Source organism: Heliangelus exortis, chromosome 2 (genome assembly GCF_036169615.1).
Source record: "Heliangelus exortis chromosome 2, bHelExo1.hap1, whole genome shotgun sequence".
NCBI lineage: Eukaryota > Metazoa > Chordata > Aves > Apodiformes > Trochilidae > Heliangelus > Heliangelus exortis.
In genome coordinates this window covers 113,776,513-113,798,263 of record NC_092423.1, presented here as the reverse complement: position 1 = coordinate 113,798,263, position 21,751 = coordinate 113,776,513, and the positions used below count along the sequence as shown (strand labels likewise).

General features: G+C 38.8%; 1 protein-coding gene across 3 annotated transcripts in view; it reads left to right on the top strand.

Moving 5' to 3' along the window:
- The first annotated feature begins 208 nt into the window (after positions 1-208).
- The window catches only part of TOX (thymocyte selection associated high mobility group box), a 221,142-nt gene continuing 199,599 nt past the window's right edge, over positions 209-21,751 (top strand). For 2 of the 3 annotated variants that reach the window (XM_071737608.1, XM_071737606.1), the window contains exon 1: positions 2,109-2,282. In XM_071737608.1, the coding sequence (XP_071593709.1) occupies positions 2,139-2,282 (144 nt within the window). In that variant the 5' untranslated portion in view covers positions 2,109-2,138. Of the gene's footprint in view, positions 585-2,108; positions 2,283-21,751 lie in introns of those variants that run through there. The other variant, XM_071737607.1, reaches the window with a different exon arrangement.

Sequence of the window (21,751 nt, the reverse complement as noted above, 5' to 3'; positions counted from 1 at the left end):
CGAGCGAGCGAGAAGGAGGGAGGGCGAAGCGAACCAACTCCAAGACTCCCATAAAGAGAGGCACACACGGAGCTAGCGCCCCGGTGCCGATGCGCGGGGGAAACAATAAGTACTCGAAGTTACCTGCCCTGCCATAGAAGAAGGAGGGTTTGTTGATTCTCTCGCAGACATCTGCAGACCGGTGCATTTTTGGAAGAGATTTTTTTTCTTTTTTTTTTTTTTTTTTCTTTTTTTTTAAATTTTTTTTCTTCCCTCTCTCCTCTCTCGCTTTACAAACCACAAACGGATGTGAGGCAGGGAAGGTGTTTCTTTGACTACTGAAGTCAGGCACCTCTTTTTTATTCTTCTCAGTCTTGTTTTGTGTCCCCCCCTTCCCCTCACACACATACACGCACTCGCATCCCCCCCTCCCCCTTTTTTTTTTTTTCCCCCACCAACATTAACGACAAAAAGAAAAGAAGTTTGCTTGATGTTTTAGTGAAATGGACGTAAGATTTTATTCACCACCTCCTCAGCCTGCAGCCGCTCCTGATACGCCTTGTTTGGGACCTTCCCCCTGCCTGGACCCCTACTATTGCAACAAGGTGACTCGTGTTTTGTGTCGTCCGAGGTGTTTTTTATCTGTGCTGTCGATTGTGCTGTTGCCGCGCCGCGTTTGCATGAGCTGAGCTTTGGCGAGCCGCGTACCAAGTTCAACGGCGAGCCAGAGGGCAGCGGCACTTGCCGGGGTTTGGGGAGCGCAGTCCCGCCCGAGCTGCCGCCGGGACACACGCCGGCTCCCCTGCAGGCACCCCAAATTAAAACCCCAGAGTAGTTTGGGGGCGGGCGGCTGGAGCGGGGGGGCTGGTGGGGGGCGGGTGGGTGGGTGGGGGAGGCATTTTCCATAACATCTTCCCTTTCGGAGAAACAGCGTGGACAAGGGTGTTGATGAGGAAAGACTTTGAATTTCCAGGGCTCCTGTGTAATGAGAAGGATCGCGCCCGCCACAGGCCGGCAGAAACTCTCTGCCCCGCCGCGTTATCTTGCAGTTCGTGTGTCAAAGCGGTACTTGGCGGTGCCGGGAGCACGTCTGTGTGTGTGTATGTGACATTTGTGTGTATACATATATATCCGCTCACACAGATACATGCACATCTTTATGTATGCACAATAAGGGTGTATAAGGGTGACAGGTCTGTTCAGCACAGGGGCTTGACTTTGTCCCGTCTGTTTGTCCCCTGCTGCCTTGCCCGTTTCTCTGTAACTTCATTAAACCGCTGCAAATAAGGTCAGTACCTGAGGACAGCCAAGTTTTAGATCCTCCAGCCCTGGGGAAGGAGGAACTGCAAAGGAGGCTCGAACTAGCCCCAAATCCAGAGTTTGGTGCTGCCATCCCGGAGCAGTTGCATTACTTTTGCTGACGGGGAAGAGGTCCGTGGTTCCTGCATTTTTACTGCCTCTGTGGCCTGAGCCAGCTGGTGCTTTATGCATGAGCAGCACTTTCTCTTGCTGTTACGGAATGAGCTTTACACACGAATAAAACGCTGCCCGTAGGAAATAATCAGGAAGTGCGAGCTACCCGGAGCACTTCTTGAGCACACCCCCGCCGGGGGAGCAAGCTGGGAGCCAGCGTTTCCCGAAAAAGATGTCCATAAACCTGTGCGCTTCGGCGAACACTTGTTTTGAAACCTGCCCCGGTAGTCTTGTGGGCAAGCTGCAGCAGCTGTAGGGTTGTTTGGTTGTGGGGGTTTTTGTTGGTTTTGTTTTGTTTGTTTTGCTGTTTTGGTTTTATTTGGGTTTTTTTGTTTGTTTGTTTGTTTGTTTGCTTGCTTTGGGCTTTTTTTGTTGGTTTGGTTTGGTTTTTGTTTTGTTTTCCCCGGCGTAAACTCCGCCGTGCGCGGAGTCCGCGGTGGGGCGCGGAGTCCGGGCACGGTGTCGGGGCGGAGGGGCTGCCCCGGCGGGGACGGTCTGGTTCCGAGCTCGGCCATTGTGGTGCCGGCCTCACGTGTCAGAGAGATGCTGATGAGCGCCGTCCCTTTCATGCCGGGCAGCTGCCTCGTTTGCAGAGATAAACAGCAACATTGCCTCTGCCTCTGCTGCGGCGCGGAGGCTGCAGCGCCGGGGTGAAGCCCTCTCAGTTTTCAGGAAAGATTTCCCACATGGTCTCGTCTACCAATCACAACAGAAAGGACCAAATTCATCTTGGCTGCATTTCACATGCACTCAATGGAGTTGTAGAATTCAGGGATAAATCTGGCCCTTTGTGGTGGATGCTTAAGGATATTTCACCAGACATCCCAGAGGTATGACTGTTAGCGGTGTTTTGAGTAACCCTGTTTGGCAGCATCTGGCTAACCTGCCCTATAGATTGGAAGTTTGTGCCAGGACTGAACTTTGTTTAGCAGGAAGAGTCCAGATGTGTAGGAGCCTGTGTATGTGCAATAATTTTTTTGTAAGTGCTCTCAGTAATCGTGAGGCTACCGGTACCTTTCATCTACGGCTTGATGTTATTTTCTCTATTGTCTGTTTTGGTAAATTGTAACTGTAAAGAGTTGCCAAGTGAGAGGCTTGGGCTGGTATTAATGACATAAGTACTGAAGTGTCTGAAGACCCATTTGGCAATGAAACTGGACAAATGTTATTAAACCTATCAGTGATTTAAAGCTTCAAAAAGAAGGTAATGACTTGAATACAGGTTTCACTCATCATTCTTGAGATAGTGGACCAGATTTAATTTAAAAATTAAATGCTTTGGAAAATCAGGAATTACTTTAATATATTAAATCATTTTCCAATTAAGTTCCTTAAATAATTTTTGGTGGGCTGCACTGCAAATTGAATAAATTAATTTAGAAAGTAATTTTCAGAATTTCTTTACTAGCTGGTTAAAACCTCTTTTAAGTCATGCCATGTATGAGGAAGCAAACTGTTCTTTTTAAATGCAAATGAGGCACTCATTCTGTAGACAAGTTGCAACTCTTCTATTTCACTTTGCTTGAACTGATAATGTGCTCAAAAGTGCACAGTCATAAGACATATGTTTTATGCTTGGAAAAGACTTACCAGGAATGTTTCAATATAAGATACTGAGTATCGGACAAATGTCTTTTTCAGTTGTCTTTGCCACTGACCATTGATTACATTAAATGGACAGAGTAGGTTTGCCAGACCCCTTGGAGGCATACATTTACTGAACATTTCATTTTTCACCCCTTTCACTCTCTCCCTTTGCCCAGCATGATTAACATTGCTGTGAAAACTTATCTGACTTGTTCTAAACATGTCGTCATGTTACAGTATTGCTCTGTCACTCATTTTTTGCTCTGTGTATTTAGGGAGTTTGAAGGGCAGGAGGCCTGCAGAATTTTACGTGCAGGAAGTTTGGTTGAGTGTTTACCCTTAGACTCTCCCAGAAAAGGAGGTGATGGCAGCAGTGTGTTGGATCCGTGTTCTGGATTGGAACAGTTGTCTTGATTAGGTCTTTACCTGAAAAACTCATTCAGAACTGCCTCCTATTTCTTGTAAAGTTAGTTAAAACTTGCTTTAGGCACTTACTAGTGCATATGGCTCTTGCTTTTGTACCTGGGTTTTGGTGTTGGGTTGTTGATTTATTTTTTTTAGATTTTGATTCTTTAAATTTTGAATCAGCTGGAGCTGCTGGTGACATAGAGTGTATTCCACAAATACTTGAGATTTCAAGTTTACCAATTGTTCTGTTAGAACTATTTTTTTTTTCCTGATCAGATGGTTGTTCATAGTGTATGAGTGAGTTCTCAGGCAGACGGGTAGGACATGGGACGTATTGACAGTGCATTTTTCTGTAGCCTGAAGAAGATGCAATAATGTAGATTCAAACAGTCGCCTCTTATCTTACAGTTTTCAGTTGGCAGTCTTTGTTTCAGAAGACTGCTTAGATCTTTGTTTTATAAACCTCAAATAGCACTCTAAGCATCTTAGTCTAATATTTCTCTATCAGCTGTGAAAGCTCATTATACTCTGCATACATTGTTATGCAGGATTTTCCTTGTTTCTCTCACATTACCCAGGGAGGGAGAAAAGGGAAAGAACAATGCAAACAATGTTGGTTATGACAACTGTGTGAGGTGTCTCTTATACAAACAGAGAGAATGGATGGTATGCTGTGGTATATAGGTCAGCCTTTGAAATAATATAGAGGAGCTCTTACGCTGGACAGACAGATTTAGAGTCTCTTGAAAACTTGAGGCTTAATTGCATTTCAGACATTTACAGGCTAATATGAGTCGTCTGTTTAGTTGAAGTTTATTATAAGAAACATAACATCTCTTAATTGAGTTGAATGCTACAAAAGAAATAACTTTGCTAGTGCGAATGCCTCAATTTGTTAGAAGAATATGGTCAGAGATTTCAAGCTGATTAAAGAAGTCGGATGATAAGTTTCAATGTTTGTGTAGCGAGCAATGTTTGGGTACAGAGAACATCCTTGTGGCTTTGTGTATTGAGGTGTCACCTCCAAAGACAGCTTGGATCAGTATTGTAAGAAGGACTGGTATATTTTCATACTTGCAACTTTACAGTGTTTCCAGATATGTGCCACAAAAAGTGCAGTTATATAATTATAGTTTGACACAGCTAATGACAGGGATGCTGACCCCTGCCAACAGCAGGGAGAAAATAATGGTCTTTACTGTTCCCAGTGGTTAGCCTTGCAGAATTGTGCACTAGATTCTTCTGTGATTTGCTACCTGGTTAAAAAATACAGAAGCTTACAACTCATCTTTCATGTATTCACTAGTAGTTGTCAGTGCAGTGGAAAAATACAGCCAGATAGCAGAGGTAGGATGCTAGACTTTAGTTATTTTTAAAACAGAGGAATAAAGAGGAAAAAAAGGGGGAGAGGGAAGCAAAACCCCCTTCAAAATGGAAAAAGTAGAGTGGCAATGGGTAGCAGTGGATAAGGAGATATAATACAGGACTTTGTAAGCAGGTAACAATCCTGCTCTGAATCAGAATTCTATGGAGCAAAAGTGCATATATGTATAAACAGCGTTTAGAATAATTTATTGTGTAAACTTAGCCCCACCATAGAGACTACTCTAAGTAAAATGCTCCATGGCTGTTTACCAAGTGTACATTTTTTCCAGTGACTTGCTTCTATCCGAACTCCATCTGAAACTCTGAACTGTGGCAAGCCCAGCACTCTGAAGGACAGCTCTAAAATTGAAATGCAGTATTAGTGTTTTGACAGCATTTTAGATTTTGCTTATCTAATAGATCACTGTTTGTTAATTCTAGGCATTTTTTTTCCCTGAGAGAGATACCTTGTCCCCTACAGCATTAGAACCAGACTTCATATTTGCATTTGCCTCTTAAAGGAAAGATTAAACAGTTGCATTAGTGCTGACTTTTGTGTTCAGTGTTTCACTTCATTCCAAAACATATTACATAGGAGGAAGGGAAATGGACTTTTCTTTCCTTGTTTACTCGGCCTTAGAATGCAGTCTCACAGTTGTGGACAAGCCTCAAATGTACCTCCTTAAATTCCAGTGTTTCAGAAAAGAGGTGCTCCCTATTTTAGTGGAAAACAATTTATATATGTGCTTTTGAGAAATCTTCCTCAGAGATGTCTATATACCGAACTATTGACAGTCATTCTTTGCTTTTTTCTTGTTTTGTTTTTTTTTTTTTTTTTTTTTTTCTGCCAAACAGCAATACCTTGAGAGTAATAATCCTTAACCAGCCTGTCATGGGGCTTTCTGAAAAAAAAAGTGAAAATAAACCAGTAAACTATTGAGAATGCTGAACTTGCTGAACACTATAGTGCATACAGTACCTTTGGTGTTTACATTAAACCAAAGAGCAGCTGCTGGAGCTACTTTTAAGGACTTAAGGAGCTGATCTGTGGAGGATGGGGCAGCTGCAACTCCCGATGAATTTGTTGTGTGTTGAGGATGATCGCGCTTTACCAGGATGAAGCGAGCACCCTTCTCTCCTCAGACTCCCATCTCACCAGACCTTTCTCATCGTGCTATCACTGTGCAGATGCATTGGAAAATGAAGGATGTTTAAAACATGACTTTATGTTAAGCAGAGAAACATCGTAATCACAGTAGGATTTAGATCAAAAGTCTTGGATATTTAAATCCTGTATTGATGGCAGATATGCTAAAGTTTAGACAGTGGAAGTAAAAAGCTTCCTGTGACTGCTCTCTGAGCATGGCTCAAGAGTGACTTGAAAGCACCACTTCTTGTGGTGATAGGGTAGTTCCTGGATCAATCCAGACCTTGGCTTCTGGAACTGACAGCAGTGGCAATTAGTGGCAGCTTTATCTTTTTGAAGTGGACACATGCTCGGTGGATGCCTAGCATGGGCTGTATACACTAAAACACTTATGTTTAATATAGGCTAACCAAATTGATTTTTTTGTTGTTGTTGCAGCTGGACTAGATGATCATCTAAGGTCTCTTTCAACTGAAATAGTCTGTTCTATACTATTCTGCTATTTTAGTTGTGCAACTAGGTACTGATTTTGTACCCAAGGAGTGATTTCTCATTAGAAATGGTGAGTTACAAGTTGCTCCAAAGCATAGTTTATAGTTGAAATGCCAAATGGCTCTTAATTATAGCAGCACATTCAAAATACTTTCAGACATGGAATTCACATCAACCTGAAAGAGATTTTCTTGGTCATGTTTTTCCCTACATTGTTCAGCTGGAAAATGGCAACATTTCATTATTCTGTGGTTAGGCACAGATTGCGTAGTGTTAGGAGCAGCAGCATACAATGCCCTTCCACAGCAGCAACTGCACAGAAGAAAATCTTGTCTCCCCTTCTGCTGGAATATCCACTTGTTATGTTCATCAGTTGTGATAAGTTTTAGGTTACTAAGTGAGGCCATCAAATACAATGTTTAACTCTTGGTTTAGATATTCAAAGTTAGAATAGTTTTTAAGCAGAGATCTCGGTGCAACCAACATTTGTAATGTCTATGGTTTTCTTTTGCTTCTTATGTTTTCAGTAAGTAGTTTATTTTTAGCATTTGAATTTCATATGGCTCTGCTAATATTTATATCTTATCTTTCAATTGCACATATGCTAACACTGTTCCTGAACTGTTCATTTATTATTTCTCACTGGGATCCTATTTGATTTGCTATGGACCCTCGTCGTGTGGTTTCCTCCCAAGACACACTGCTTTCTAACTTGCAAAACATACTCGAATTACACGAGCATCTGACAAATCCAGGTTAGTGGAAATGTCAGAATGTTTTAGCATTCACATTCTTGACTGTTAAACCACTCTCTACCAATCAAAAGTGGCACGAGTGGCTTCTTTCAAGGGTACTGCTGGCTAAGCACGGCAATTGAGCTGCTGTGGTAGTACTTTTGTCTCCTGCTTTTGTTGCTGGTGATTATATGGTCTTAAATGGAAGTTACTGTAGCTGACATGTATTTTTGATATGTTAAGGAAATCTTTAGCAAACTCCAGTTACTTACATTGTATGCAAGAAGAAATCAGAACTCTGAAATCAGAAAGCAATAACCTGTACCTAGGGAAAGGACAGTAAAGGAAGAATGAGGTCTGCAATATAAAGCAAAAAATGTATCCAGACAATTCATGCCAGAAGAGGGAGAATACTATGTAAACATGTAAGTTTCTATTGTATCAGTGCTACTCTATATGAATATACATACATTTCTGCTTCATTATGTATCGCATGCTTTGAAGAAAGTGAACTTACTCTGACAATCTGTCATCGCTATCTTGTATCATAAGTAGCTGGCTTCGAAGTCATATTCTTGTTGGAGCTGCCAAAAATGTGTAGGTTTGTGTTCACGAATATGAGAAAACATTTGTTTCTTATACTATCATCGTGTTTGCAGCAACCTGAAATAATAATGAGTAGTAAAACAAAAAGTGGTGGTGAAAAGAGACAATAACCTTTTAAAAAAGTATAATTTATCAGTTGCCAGACACAGTTGTGAACATTAGTCATAGAAGCCTGCAGATAGTAGAGGCTTAATATCAAAGCTAATGATTTATTTTATGTTAATGAGTTTCTGCTAGCGCATAAAAGACTGCTCATAATGGACTCACAGTGCTGTGTTCAGTTCTTAAGGCTAATGGGATAATCTTTCCAAAATTAAGCTTTTTGGAGTGAATCATGGTGTTATTTTTTTCAAGTTAACTGTTGAAAATGTATTGGCAAACTTACTCTTTTTAAGAACCACTTGTAGTCTTTATAGTGAAATATAAGACAAGTTTTTTCTTCATTAGCAGTGTTCTTGATTATGTTGGAAATGCCTGTTTATTTTTTTTACAATTCTGAAGAATAGTATTCATGATGTGGAAGTCATTTACCTCAGAGGTTTTATCATAGTGCAATTAGTTTTTGTGGGGCATGATTGATTTTGCAGATGGAACAAAAGAAAAAGAAGGATATGTTTTTTTCAGTTGTCTAGCCAGTAATTCACTAAGTGGTAGTAAAACTCCTAATTTTGCATTGAGAAGTTTTTAAAGTCATGTTTACAATCAGTGATAACAAACATTATATTTCAATAAGAGATAATTTGCCTACTAAAGTTCACATAATGTGCTAATCATGTCTAGTGGTTAATAAAGGCCTCCTATCTCACTCCCCTGATGGCTATAAAAGGCTATTATGTTCATGGCAGCAGTTCAGGTACAGCTGCTGTGTGTTAATAATGCATCATTGTCCCACTAATAAACACAGCAAAGGTCATCAACCCCAAGCACCTAAAACACCTATTCTCTTTCCAAAATATTTATTAACACCTTAATGGTGTATCTATTCATTTTGCTTAGGATTATATTAGTAAATGACCCCCATGGAATCCCCTGTGTTCAGGTTTTGCAATCTACATGCTTCTGGGGGCTGTTAGATTCATCTTTTCTCCTGAACATTTCTTTTCTTTCTTTTTCATCACAGCTATCTGCCATTTCTTTAATTTATGTGTAGCATTCCATTGTCACTTTATCGTCAACTTACTTTGTTTCTCAGTTTGGCATTTTTCACTCTTTTTGCTCAGATAATTTAAGATTACATTTAGAGGCTGAATTTTCATTAGCTACAGAAATTGTGACTATGTGCTAAAAAGCTATGTGATTGCATAACATGCATTCATAACATGCATTCATGCACCCACAGAGAGATGCATGTGTGCATGTGTGTATATATGAACACTGCTTCCTCTAGGTCTTATACATAATCTTATACTAGTGACTCATGTTTTCCTTTTTAGCATGTATTGCTGTATTCATAAAGGATTTTTAAAATGCATTTTCTTCAGACAAAGAACATGCTCACATGGGATTTCCATTTTGCCAAGGAAACATGCAAATCAATAGGCCAGCACTTATCTGCATTAAAATTAGGTATACTGTATTTTATGGGTGCAGCAATATTGTATTTGTCTTGCATAGCCTCAGATAGGCTTTAAGGTAGCCTTGGCTATGTGTCCTTAGAGGAAAGCAAAAGTGCTAATTGAACAAAATCTCATTTTCTCATCTTGTACTGTTGCCTTTTGTTTTCTGTTACTCATTTTGAAAACCTGATGGTTTTTTTTGTGCCGTGTGATTTACAAACAAATGTTCAGAGGGCAGAAAAATACCACTACACTTCCATCAAGAGAAATGAAAAAGCTTAACTAGCTGAAGGGTTTCTATTTGCTGTAGCACACAGCTTCAATGACACATTTGTCATGCTTTAAATATATAATACATACAATAAAATATGTACAGGCACAGTTGTGATATATGTAGTGTCTGGCTCCATTGCTATTGTTTGTAGTCTCTACGGTTGTCATACGTTGTTCTTTGCACATCATACCCTTACAGCAGAATTTGACACAATTTCTAGCTTTCAGTCCTGCACCATTTTCATTGCACAATATACATGAGTTTGACAGGGTGTGTTGAGGACAACTCTGGCAAGCAATTGATATTTTGAAGTGGCAAGCGTTTCAGCAGCTGCCTGCTTGTGAAAAAGGAATGATAAGATATACTGTATTGTTAGTTTCAGGCAAAGCATTAAGGTTTAAGCTCTGTAAAAATGTACACATTATTCGTCAGTGGTGAAGCAAGCCTTTTATGTTTTTTAGAGCTTAGCTCTCTGGCTGATGTGAACTAGAATGACATTGGTTTAATGGTCAGTAAATGAATAGGAGTACTTTGAATTTGAACTGCTGCCAATTTTGCACCGACAAAGAGACTGACAAAAGAAAGATTTTATGTGAAAGCAAAGCACAAGCAATGTTTGGGGAGGCGGGGAAAGGGGTAGAGGAACCCAACAGGAATATTCTCCAGCACAGCCTTGTAATGATACTAAAATTGTTAAAACACATCCATTTTACATGGCTCATCGGCTGCAAACCTAAGCTGTTTCGTCTAATGTTCTTTAAAACCTGTTGTATACACATAGTCTTTTAGAATATATTCATATGGAATTTGCAGTGTGTTTTTCTAAATACCACACTGTGCCCTGAAGGCCTGTTGGCAGAACATCAGAGTTGTCCACTGCTGGAGTTCCCAAGCCTCTCTCTATCTGGTAGTGGGAAATTGTAGTTTAATCAGTTATGGCACTTTCAGTGTGTAACATTCATTAGTAAGGCAATTTGTCATGACTGTTAATAGTCAGGATGCATCTGCTCTCTCTTCAGTTATAGAGCATGATAAGCAAGAGGGCAAATATTTCAATATCTAACAGTATTAGCATGTTTGAAAGCTGTAGTTCAAGGTTAGTGCTCAAAACACAAACGGTAGATTGATGACCTATTTATTCTTACTAGTTTTACCTTTACAGATTTGATATTGAGGTACCCCAATGCTCTCAGGAGTTGTACATTATGTTCATGGATATTATTAAAGTAAATGTTGTCATCTTCATATCAAAGACTTTCCTCTATTGTCATAAATTCAAAGTTAGGGTATTTTCAAAGAGTTGCAAATACTTATAACTGTGTCACATAATTTTGCAGCATGCCAGTAGTAAATTGTTTACAGTACCATTATTTTTTTCAGTAGCAGACTTTTAACACTGTTAGTCTTGTGACTGAGCAGCTTATAATGTTACAAAAGATGTTCAGTGCCTACCAAATAAGCAACATTCAATTAGAAGAATGTTCTCCCTAAAAACTGGTTTGTAATCGTTGTTCAAAATATGAAAGGTTAAATTGTTTCTTACAGCCAAGAAAAGTTCCAGCTTTTTTTTTTCACATATGTCTGATAACCCTCATGTATTACATAATACGATAGCTTCGCAGACAATAGCTTTGTGACACATTTTAATTTTTAATGAAAAGCCCCCCAAATTTTAACATAATCATTTCTTTAGAAGCTGAGCCCAATCTTGGTAAAATCCATTCTTACTAGTAACAAAAGCTGTTACTGTTTAAGTTCCTGTTCAGCAGTTAGTTGGTACGCTTCACTGGATGTTGTCAAAAAGGCTTTTCTCTTGATTGACAACCCCGTAGGAATGTGAATGGAGATTTTAATTGCATATCATGTGTGCATATCAGAGTGAGTGGATTCACCAACTCTGCTTAGCTCTGTATCTCTACAGGTCACCCTTGCCACAACAATTCCTTTTTTTTTTTTTTTTTTTTTTATAATAAGTTGATATATATTCCAAAGAGAAAGAAAAAGAGCATGCAATTGAATAAGAAGCTGTAAAGAAAAAGATTCCTGTGAATTTTAGAAGAAAAATGTGTGGAATAAGTTTTCAGAGTGTTCTAACTCAATTACAAGGTATTTTGATATAATTTCATTTCAAGTTTAAGTTGGCCAGAGTCTGCGAGAATACATTTTTCTTATGACATTTGCTAGCAGGATTGTGTTTATCTCTTCACTTCTTTTTTTTTTTTTTTTTTTTTTTTTTTTTTTAAAGAGTACTTTGAACACAATCAGTCAAAAAAAAAAAAGTAAAGCAAGTGGAAAAATTTACTGAAACAGGCTGCCCTTGTGTCTTGAACCTTTATAGAAGACATGGGGAAGTGGTGGGGGTTTCTTTGTACATGTGGGAGATAGTGGGCCACACTTTTGGCAACACTGTCACTTTAGAGGGAGATTTACCTTGGTAAGAACTGCCAGAGACCTCAATTTTGAGTCTGATAATAAAACTGAGTTGTGGTATCAACTGTAATGCAACTTAAATACTTTTTTTTTTTTCTTAAGAACAGTAAACGGTACTTCACTGCAAAATGACACTGATAAATAGAACTCAACATTTTCCATAGCTAAGAACATTGCAGGTGAAAATGACAAAAGATTCATCATATCAATAGTAATGAAATTTTGATGTCTCAAATTAGACACCGGGTTTCATTTTACATCAGAAACCACAACTTAACCGTGTATTTTTGAAGACCATAAAGCATCAGCAACTGAAAGCACAGCTACAGCACAGTCGTGGGGAACTTTTAGCTGAGTTAGTGTTTTGTGCCTGTACAGGGACATTGGAATCTAAAGGGGGATGACAGTTGCATTTTTCCGGGAGGACCCCTGGGAAGGAATTGTTACTCAGTCAAAAAGTTTCTTTCCTGGTTTGTCAATGCTCTGGGATGAAAAGCAAGCTGACTGCCTTGTGACCTCTTACCCTTTGTGAGGAGCCAATTCACAATTTCAGGTTATATTTGTGTCAAGTGTGGGGATGGAGGAGGCCATCCACTTGTTGAATCTGAAGGCAACAACAACAGCAGGGCACATCACCTTGTCTGACAGCATGCAGTTTAGTATTGGCACCTGGACAGAGCCCATTATGTCCTGTGTTGTACCAACAAGTATTTCACCTAATGTCTTGAACATCAGTAAACCCTTAGGAGTGCTTAAAAATATGTGTACCTTAAGAAGAAAACCAAAAAGACTTGGCTTTATTTCTGATGAAGCAGTGGCCTTCTGACTAAGTATATGACATCAGTGATCCAAAAAGCCATTGATGACTCAAATCCTGAAAAATCTTGGAAGTGTCAGTTCAAGATTTGAGTAGAAAATAAAAGGAAAAGGGAAAATGGCAAAAACAGTAATCTGAAGGTGTGATTCCCTCTGTAGAGCGCACATTCAAGTCTTATGAGAAAATACATCAAGGAGAAGTAGAGCTTCAAAGTTGCTTATGTTAGTTTTGTCTGGCCTCACACCCGTGCAAGCTGCAGGCTTTGAAAGACCTTTGAGAGAGAATTTCTAAAATTATTCCTGGTTTTGGGAGCTTTCTATCATATATACTAGGTCCACAAGGCTCCCAAATCCAGGAAAAATTGTAGAGTTTGGAAGTAGAAACCTATAAGAAATGAATTATTTTAAAATGATTTGTTCATTCTTGAGGAAAGGAAGTATTTAAATTGTGCAGCATGGTAAAGCTTTTACTAAGTGTTTGATAAAAATGAGAGCGGACCCTGAAGCTGTAAATTTGGATTAACACCAGGGCCATTTTTGTAAATTTCCATAGTAGCTCTTGTTATAATGTTGAGATTAAAACATTACTGTCATTAGAGCTTCATTTGTTGAGAACTTTGTTAGGTCAAGTCAAACAGTTAAAGGCAGTGAATGCCACATTTAATGATATCTTGATTTTACTCTTTCGTATGTTATCATTGGCAGGAATTGCTGGAGTGAAACAGTGGATGTGGAATAAGTGATGATGCCATTGCAACTTTGTCATTGTTAATGCAGTTAAAAGTGGCACCTGAGTTAAGCTTTCAGGCAGCTTTAAATCTGGCATTTTCCCCATTTTGGCCTCTTGACTTTGTGAAACACATAATAGTCTTTCAAAAATACCTTTTTTGTGTGTGTTACTGATTTGTTGGATTGTATCCATGACATCCATTGCTATCATTTATCAGGAATCTTTGAGTCTCTTCAACATTGCTGCACAGATTTTTCAACTGCAGACTTAACTCATTAGCAGCAGGGTGAGTTTTGTCATGGTGAGTGAAGGGAGGACCAAGTTTTGCTGTGGCTACAAGAATCTTGGGATGCCTCTTTCCAGTCCTTTTCTTCTCTTGATATTTTGATTCAGGCTACCAAATCATGCTTAGGTTCTAAAGATCTGGATGGGAATGCTTGGGTTATCATTTTGTCACCACACCCATGGTTTGGAGGGAGTAGCTTGAGCATAAGTTAATGCTTTAGTCATTTCAACAGTTTATCTCTGAACAAAAGGCACTTTCTATCACAATATTTTTTTTCTGAATTTGGGAGAGATGCTGCAAATAATGGAGCTGTTTGAGTTTCATTAAGGTTAAATTACCACCTGACCTCCAAATAAAGGTGTTATGACTGAAGTTCCGGTAATATGTACTATAGTAAAGTGTACTTCAGCTGTGAAATATGAGAAACCCTATTGTACATATCTTTATGATAATGTATAGATACTATGCTTATAAAAATAATTAAAATAGCATCTGTTAAATGTGTGTTTATATCATACTCTAAATTTGTTTAAATTCGTTTAGTTCTAGTAAAACCAGAGGATTTAGTACAGAAATCTTTAGGCTTTGTCCTGTAATATTTTTCTTTGGAGCTGCAAGGGGATCCATGCATATAATAATAAAAACTTGTAAAAAATTTTTTTTATGAAAAAAATTATATTATTCAACTGAATCCATTGCCCTTTTATGAGTTTCCCTGATTCCAGGATATTTTTTCAAACAGAACATTATAGTTGAAATCCTAAAGCTACATTCTCTAATTTGGCTTCATTATTAGTCACTCTTTTCAGCAGTTCAAAATTTACATGTTAATATTCACTGCAGAATAAAATAGGTAAGGTTCTGAACTTAAAAGCTTTTGGTTGGACGAGAAGACTGCAGACTTTCTAGGAACAAGTTAATTACAACAGAGCCATCCCTTAACCTTCCTCTTCCTGCATGGTTGCCTGGGTTTATAGCAATGTTGGAAGCTCTTTGCTTATATCAGAGCTGTAAGCACATTCTGAAGCAATGGGGCACAGTGATGTACCAGACCTGGAAGTTAATTTTCTGCCATTTGCTCATCAGAATTTTCCCTTATTCTTACTGCTGAGCTTGCAGTGGACCTGTACAAAGCTGAAAATAGCAGTATTGGAATGCCTATGTCCTTATTTATTAGGAGTTAAAAATAGAAGGGTATCATACGCATCAGGTCTTGTCTCCTGGATAAGGGTGAAACATGGAGTGAGGGAACATAAGCTTTCTATCTACTCTGGTGGCTGGGGCTGTGGTCTCTCTGTGCTGGTTTGAATGGATGTTTGCATTTTACAATCACTGAACATTACTCTCCTTTCTGCCAGGAGATTCCCTTCTTTATATTTCAAGTATTCTCCCCATAGAGATGCTGAGCTTTGATAAGATAGATGAATTGCAACTTCATTCAGAGTATCTGTTGCCTGGTGATTAGGAATTGGTGCTAAAACAGAAGAAAATATGAAAATATCCTATAGAAAATAGATTTTCTGACTGGTTGTGGCCAAAACTGGACACCATTCCACCAGCATAGGCACCTAAACTATCTCCAAGAAAAAGCTGACCAACTCCCTAGGTGAGAAGGGACACCACTGGGGGGGTCCTGCAGTCCCTCCCCTGTTGGAGAAGCAAGGAGTGGTGTGGTGTGTGGGTACAGGCTTAGTTTCACCCACTCTTCTTCAGGGTGATTCAGAAGTCTGTAGTTCAAACAACTAGTGTGACCCCGTGTCTGTGTTAAGGGAAACAGCCAGATTCAGATTTACATGACAGCAAAGCTCTTGGGATTAGCACTGATAAGCTGAAGTAGTACTGGATGATGTTAAAAGTTCCATCAATGTCCATTTACAGAATTCTTTATTGTGCATTATGTTGCTCTTTCTGTGGACCTGCATGACTCCAGGCGAGATTTGCTGGCTCATGGAACAAACTCCCTGAGCTTCAGGGTCTTCTCTGAGAAGTTCTTTCTGTCTTCAGTCCATGCAATGTCATGTTAGCTGTTCCATCTCTGCCTTCATCTGCTGCTTTCCTTGCTCATATTCTGTAGATGCCCTGACATCCTGCAGCTGAGGTTGCCCCTTTAGCAGCTGATTAACCATCTCCTGCCAGGGCGAGTGTTTGAAGAAGGTAGAGTTCAAAAATATCAGGAAATCCTTTTGTGATGAGCTCACAGAAGAGAATGGGGAAAAGTAGTTTGTCTGAAAACAGTTCCTGGTGACAGAAAGAGCAGTCCCTGGCAAGGAAGGGAGCTGTTCTTCAACACAAACTTAATTGTAGAAGATGTCTAGAGAACAACTTCATGAGATGCTGTGCCATCCAGTGCCCTATTCCCTGCCTCCCTTTCATCCCCCTGTCTCTATAAAATCATTCTCCTCCACATCCTAATTTTTTATCTCTTAACTCGATGAGAACCTTAATCTTCTTCAGCAGCAGGTTTTATTTCAGCTCTTATCTAGTGGGTCAATAACTTATGCCTGTAGCTCTTAAAAAAAAAATAAAAAAGAAGTTGATAAGTTTGGAGTACAAGGAGTGGACTGCTCAGTAATGTGAGTTCGTTTTCCTTTAGGGCCACTCCACAGAACTCTGTAAAGAGAATTTTAATTTTTCCTTTTTCCCCTCTCTGCCTTTGCAAAGTAATGCAGTTGACTGCATAGATGAGAAGTTGGCAAATGAAGTCTGTTGCACAGATGTACTTAAAAAATTACCTTAGATTATTAACCACACCAGAGCTGCAGTATTGAAAGGTCTTGCTTATCCCCATGAAACTGGGGAAAAGAAAGGTCACAATTAGAGCTGGAATTCCATACTTAGTTTGAATTTTCTAGTTATGGCAGCATATTTTGTATATAGGATTATTACTCTTTGGCAAGCCTTGCTGTGTCTAAACACTTTTGGGTGGGCTAAGGATGAAGTTTCAGTTTAACTCAGGATTTTCTTGCTTTGTGGTTTTAAACTTTAGATTGTAATAACATGTCACAAGCATCAATTTTTATGCTGCAGTTCATTTGTAGAAGATGCTATTTTTACACAGCCCTAGTGCTAACAGAAGTCTGCTGCATTAGTTTTCAAAAGGTGAACTTCATTATGTTTTTCTTGACAAAGAAATGTATCATTCAGGATATAGAACTGTGACAATCTGTTTGTGAAATAATTCAACAAATCTTGTATTTTCTTACTGTTTTGTCCCATTATCCTTAAAAGGAATGCAGCCCTGAGCAAAACCTTGCCTTCTCAGTGCTTTAGTGTACGGGCTGAAATACACTCCTGAATATCTTATTACATTCTGCATGGACCACTTGTATAGGACTGCCAATGTCTGTCACCAGTCCTGCCTTTAGTACAGTCTCCTGTTCTTAGTATCTTGTATTTAGACTCAGTGCAGCAGAAGTACAAAGGTTCTGTGTTTTTAGTGTTGAATTTTTAATATGTTTCAGCATTTGTAATGATTTCATTACAGTACTGAGTGGCATTGGACTTCATTTTTTGCAGCTACCACTGTATTTGAAAAAGAAGCTATTCTTTCCTCCCTTGAAGTGTGTATGGTACATTGCAGAGTCTGTTCTGTATGTTTCTGTCTCCAAATGAGTTTGCATCACCTCTGTTATAAAACCTTTTCTTCTAGCACTGCTCTGAAATTGCCTTTCATAGTCAGTGTAACCTATGAATTGGTCCTGTGAGTGAGTCATTCCAAGGTTGTTGTTCTTCCCTTATAACTACATTTAATATGAAACACTGTGCTCTATGTGGTGTCCATCTTGTTCAGATGAAACAGTATCTGCTGAGATGGAAAAGCAAAATGCAATATCAGAATACATTTAAATGTAATAACGTCTCTCAAATCTTTCTTTTTATGGTAGAGAAATAACAACTCTCCTGCCTTTATCACTGCTTTGGTTTTTAGAGCCTAGTGGTACCAGAGTATTTCAATCACAGGCTTGGCTTTACAGCTCATGCCCTAGGAAAAATGCCACTGCTGTCTAGAGGAGTTTTGCTTTCTTCGAGGACTATGATTTGGTCTCAGGTCAGCTACATAACCCAACCTTGGGTACCCCTTTTTCTTATGTGAAGATTTACATGAGCTTTATTGTTCTAGATATCTGCACATTTCTTGTATTAACAAAATGATACACCTGGGGTTAATTTTCAGGAATACTGCATTTTAAACATACTGGCCCTAAAGAAACCTGGCAGAGAACATAAAATTCATTTCTATCAAGTCTTGTTTTTCTTATTAGTGCATGTTCATTCTGAAGTCCATCAAACACAGATTATAAAGTATTAAACTATCACAGTTACAACATCCTATTTTATCAGTCCCTCCTACAGTTGCAGATTTGTGGCTGGGGTTTGTTTGAGTTGCCCTTTCCTCAAAAATAATCAGTTAGTTTTAATTTTCCCTGTGCTGTGAATTAATCCAAAAAGTATTTCATTACCAAGACAGAGTCACAAACAAGGTGTGAATAGAGGCAAGAGACAAACACACAAACTTGCTGACACCTTGCCTTTCTGCATTTCTCCCTGCAATATTTACTGCAGGGTTTTTTCCTAGCAAATAAGATGGAGAGTGCTCATACTCGGAAGGGAACTTCACTGGCTGAGGGAAGCTCATGACAGGAAACTTATTTTTGCAGTAAAAAAAAATTGTATGTTTTTCCATCCACATCTCTTGGTTAGGGTGTTTAGACACATGCGGCTCATGTAAAGCCATGGTGCTCTCATGGCATGATTCAGGCTTGTGCATACATGGGACACTTCCATAGTTCCTTGGAGACCAACTGTTAGTACTATAAAAAAAGAAATAAAAGCCTCATTTCCTTTTAACTGCTATTTCAAAGTCAAAACCTTGTGTTGGTAAGATACATGTAATGTAAGAGTCAGTACCTTTACCTGGTAGGGAGAAATTTTGCACCGTTGCTTTTGAGCTGCTTCTTGACCCAGTTCTGTAATATAGTTTTGTTGATGGGATCTGCAACAGGCTGGGTTTGTGGCTGAGTGCTGTGGGCCTGGGAGATGTGAATTTATAGCACCCTGGCAGTCGTACAGTAGTGTCCTGTGCATGCTCACGCAGAATGCCTTTGTGTAAAAATTCTCTGCTTTGAAACCAGATGAACATTGTTGCTTTCTGGTCCTCCTCAATAAGCTGGTCTGGTTTGCCATGTGACTGTAGAAGGGTTACCAAGCAAAGAGGAGCTAGACTTCACCTTTTAAAAATTATACATTTTAAATGGGTTTTAGCTAGTTCAAAAGCTGTGTCCTAATATTACATGGGGATTTTGCAAAATAGTGAATATACTTCCAATTGATGTAGGCTCTTATCTGTCTGTGTATGCATACCCCACCTATACACCTACAACCTATAGGTGCACTGTTAGTGCAGGTAATTCAAGAATTAAATGTCTTAAAAAAAGTCAGCAGTGGATGCAATTTCAGTGGCACACAGTTCTACTTGAAAGGAGATTGAATATGATTTGGTGTTGGCAGCCCTGGTTAACTGACGTATGTAGCAACCGTTCTAGTTTGCAGCAGGTTTAAGTCTGTCTTTAAAAGTGTTTCAGGAATAATTTTGAAGTAGAAATCTGAGAATATGAGATACACAGAAGGAAATGTTTCTGTCTGTCATGAAAAATCTGTATCTAGCTAGAGGCTGCAGTGATTGTGAGGAAGAATGATGATAGAATCTCAGATATGAACTACACATTTTTGACTGTCAAAATTTGCATGTATTTAATGCACTGAACTGTTTTAAAAACACTGTTCTTAGGATACTTGTCAAAATATTTCCTGTAATGGATGAATTTAAATCTAATCAACATATTCATGTTTTAAACTTATGGGTATTTTTTGTCCAAAGAAGTGCATAATTTATGTTCATATATAAATATCTGATATATACTATATTCAGATATAGTATATAGCTCATATTTAAATTGAACTTGGATGATGTTCAGTCCTAACATATCTTACTCATCAGTACAACTTTACATAGTTGTTCATTAATATTCTTTTCAAGGAGTGGATAAATGTTTCATACCTAAGATCTGTCTCTTATAGTTGTTTGGATTTTTTTATGATGGAAGAGCAAAATGGAGATACAGCTACACTGGATTCTTTGTGCAAAACTTGTGTGTCTAATAGTGCCAAGTAAAAGTGCAAGAACAAATAGCCTGGATGTCAGGTAAGGCGACATCTATATAGGCTCTCTGCTGAGTACTGGGTAATCTTTAGTTGGTTTCTCCAATAATTCAGTCTAATCAAATGCAGGGATGTAACTGATATCATGTAATAGCTTTTTGGAATCAATATATATGCCATGGTTTTGAATTACTAGCAGTGTAGATGTGGCTGATAAGCTCAATTGTTGGAAAACTGATCCCATAAAAGTGAAAAGTAAGGTCTTAATAAAAAATAAGAAGAAAGCCAAATGTTTTATGAAAAAGAAATAAAATATGTCCAAGTTCTAATTTGCACAAATTTGGACAAATAAATAATTATATGAGAGAAATAAATGTGCAAACTTAGTAGTGATATCTCAGAACCTAGGTTGTTAACTATGCACAAACTAGAATTCTGGGTTAGAGAAATGGGGTATCAGTTTTCTCAGTCTTCAGAGCATCTTCAGCAAACTGCCTTGCTATCAGTATTTAAATTAGAAACTTAGGTGTGATTGTGACAGAGGTCTAGAGTGGTTGCTTTCTAAAGCTTAAATACAGATAAAGCTTTGAGATAAGAATTCTCCATAACACTGGCATGGACGGTTTAGAAGTGGGGGTAGGTAACACTGATGATTTCTAGAGTATCCTTCTTTTTGTTCATCTGGCTTGCCAGTGGACCTCAGTTTGCAACTTCCAGGCATCTAAAATGCAAAATAGCATCTTATTAAAAAGATGGTCAAACTTATGCATGGTATGCTAAGCTTTTGCATAACCAATGGTACTTAAAATTCATGTTGAAGGAATCGTGAGGTGGGAAAGAGTTTTCTAAAGCTGATAAGCAAGAATTGCTAGCGAGTGCTACTGGTCTGTCTTGACTGAGGTTCCTCCTCTGTGTGTTAGCCATCCCATTCTGCACTGGGTATGATTTGAACTGTGATTTCTGCTCCCCACTGTTCACTAAGGAGTTTAGGACTTCTTGGTGGATGTTGGTGGCTTGGGAAATCTTGTTGAATTTGCATGGTAAAGGTACGCTGAATTTCTATATAGCATAGTGACCATATTTCAGATGGGATATGAGTTTCCTGTATAAGTTTTGTGAGAGCTGGTCTTACCTGAGAAGATTTGTGGAGCTGAGATCTATTAATCTGTGACCCACCTATACAAGGGGTGTGTTGGTGACATTATGTGTGCCAGGCTGACTGGGAGGGGAGCTGTTGGGGGTTGAGAAGCTGGTGTGTTGTCAGTGCACTTGTTATGAAGAATGAATAACAATTTGATGCTTCTTCCCCCCTGATGTATATTTTAATGGGAGCTCTATGTATAGCAGCAGTTGTAGAGCTGAGATATATTTAATGAAGATAATATATTTTGTAACTTAGGTTGTTTTGGTTCAGCACTCATTGTTTATTTATATTCCGGTAGCATCCATATTTAGTGCCATATAAATTAATAGCACTATATTTAGTAAATATGAACCATAATCATTGTGGTATTTAATTTGGGTCTAATAAGTACTTGCCAGACTAATGTGTAGTCATGTAGCTGGGCAGATGTACAAAAATGTCATTAACTTGTTTTGATTTGCGGACAGTGATGTATGTGGCAGTGCCTGTGAATACTCCTGCTTTTCTTACACCACAGCTACCTCATTTGCCAAATATGGCTATGATCCTTTGTCCATGTTAATTG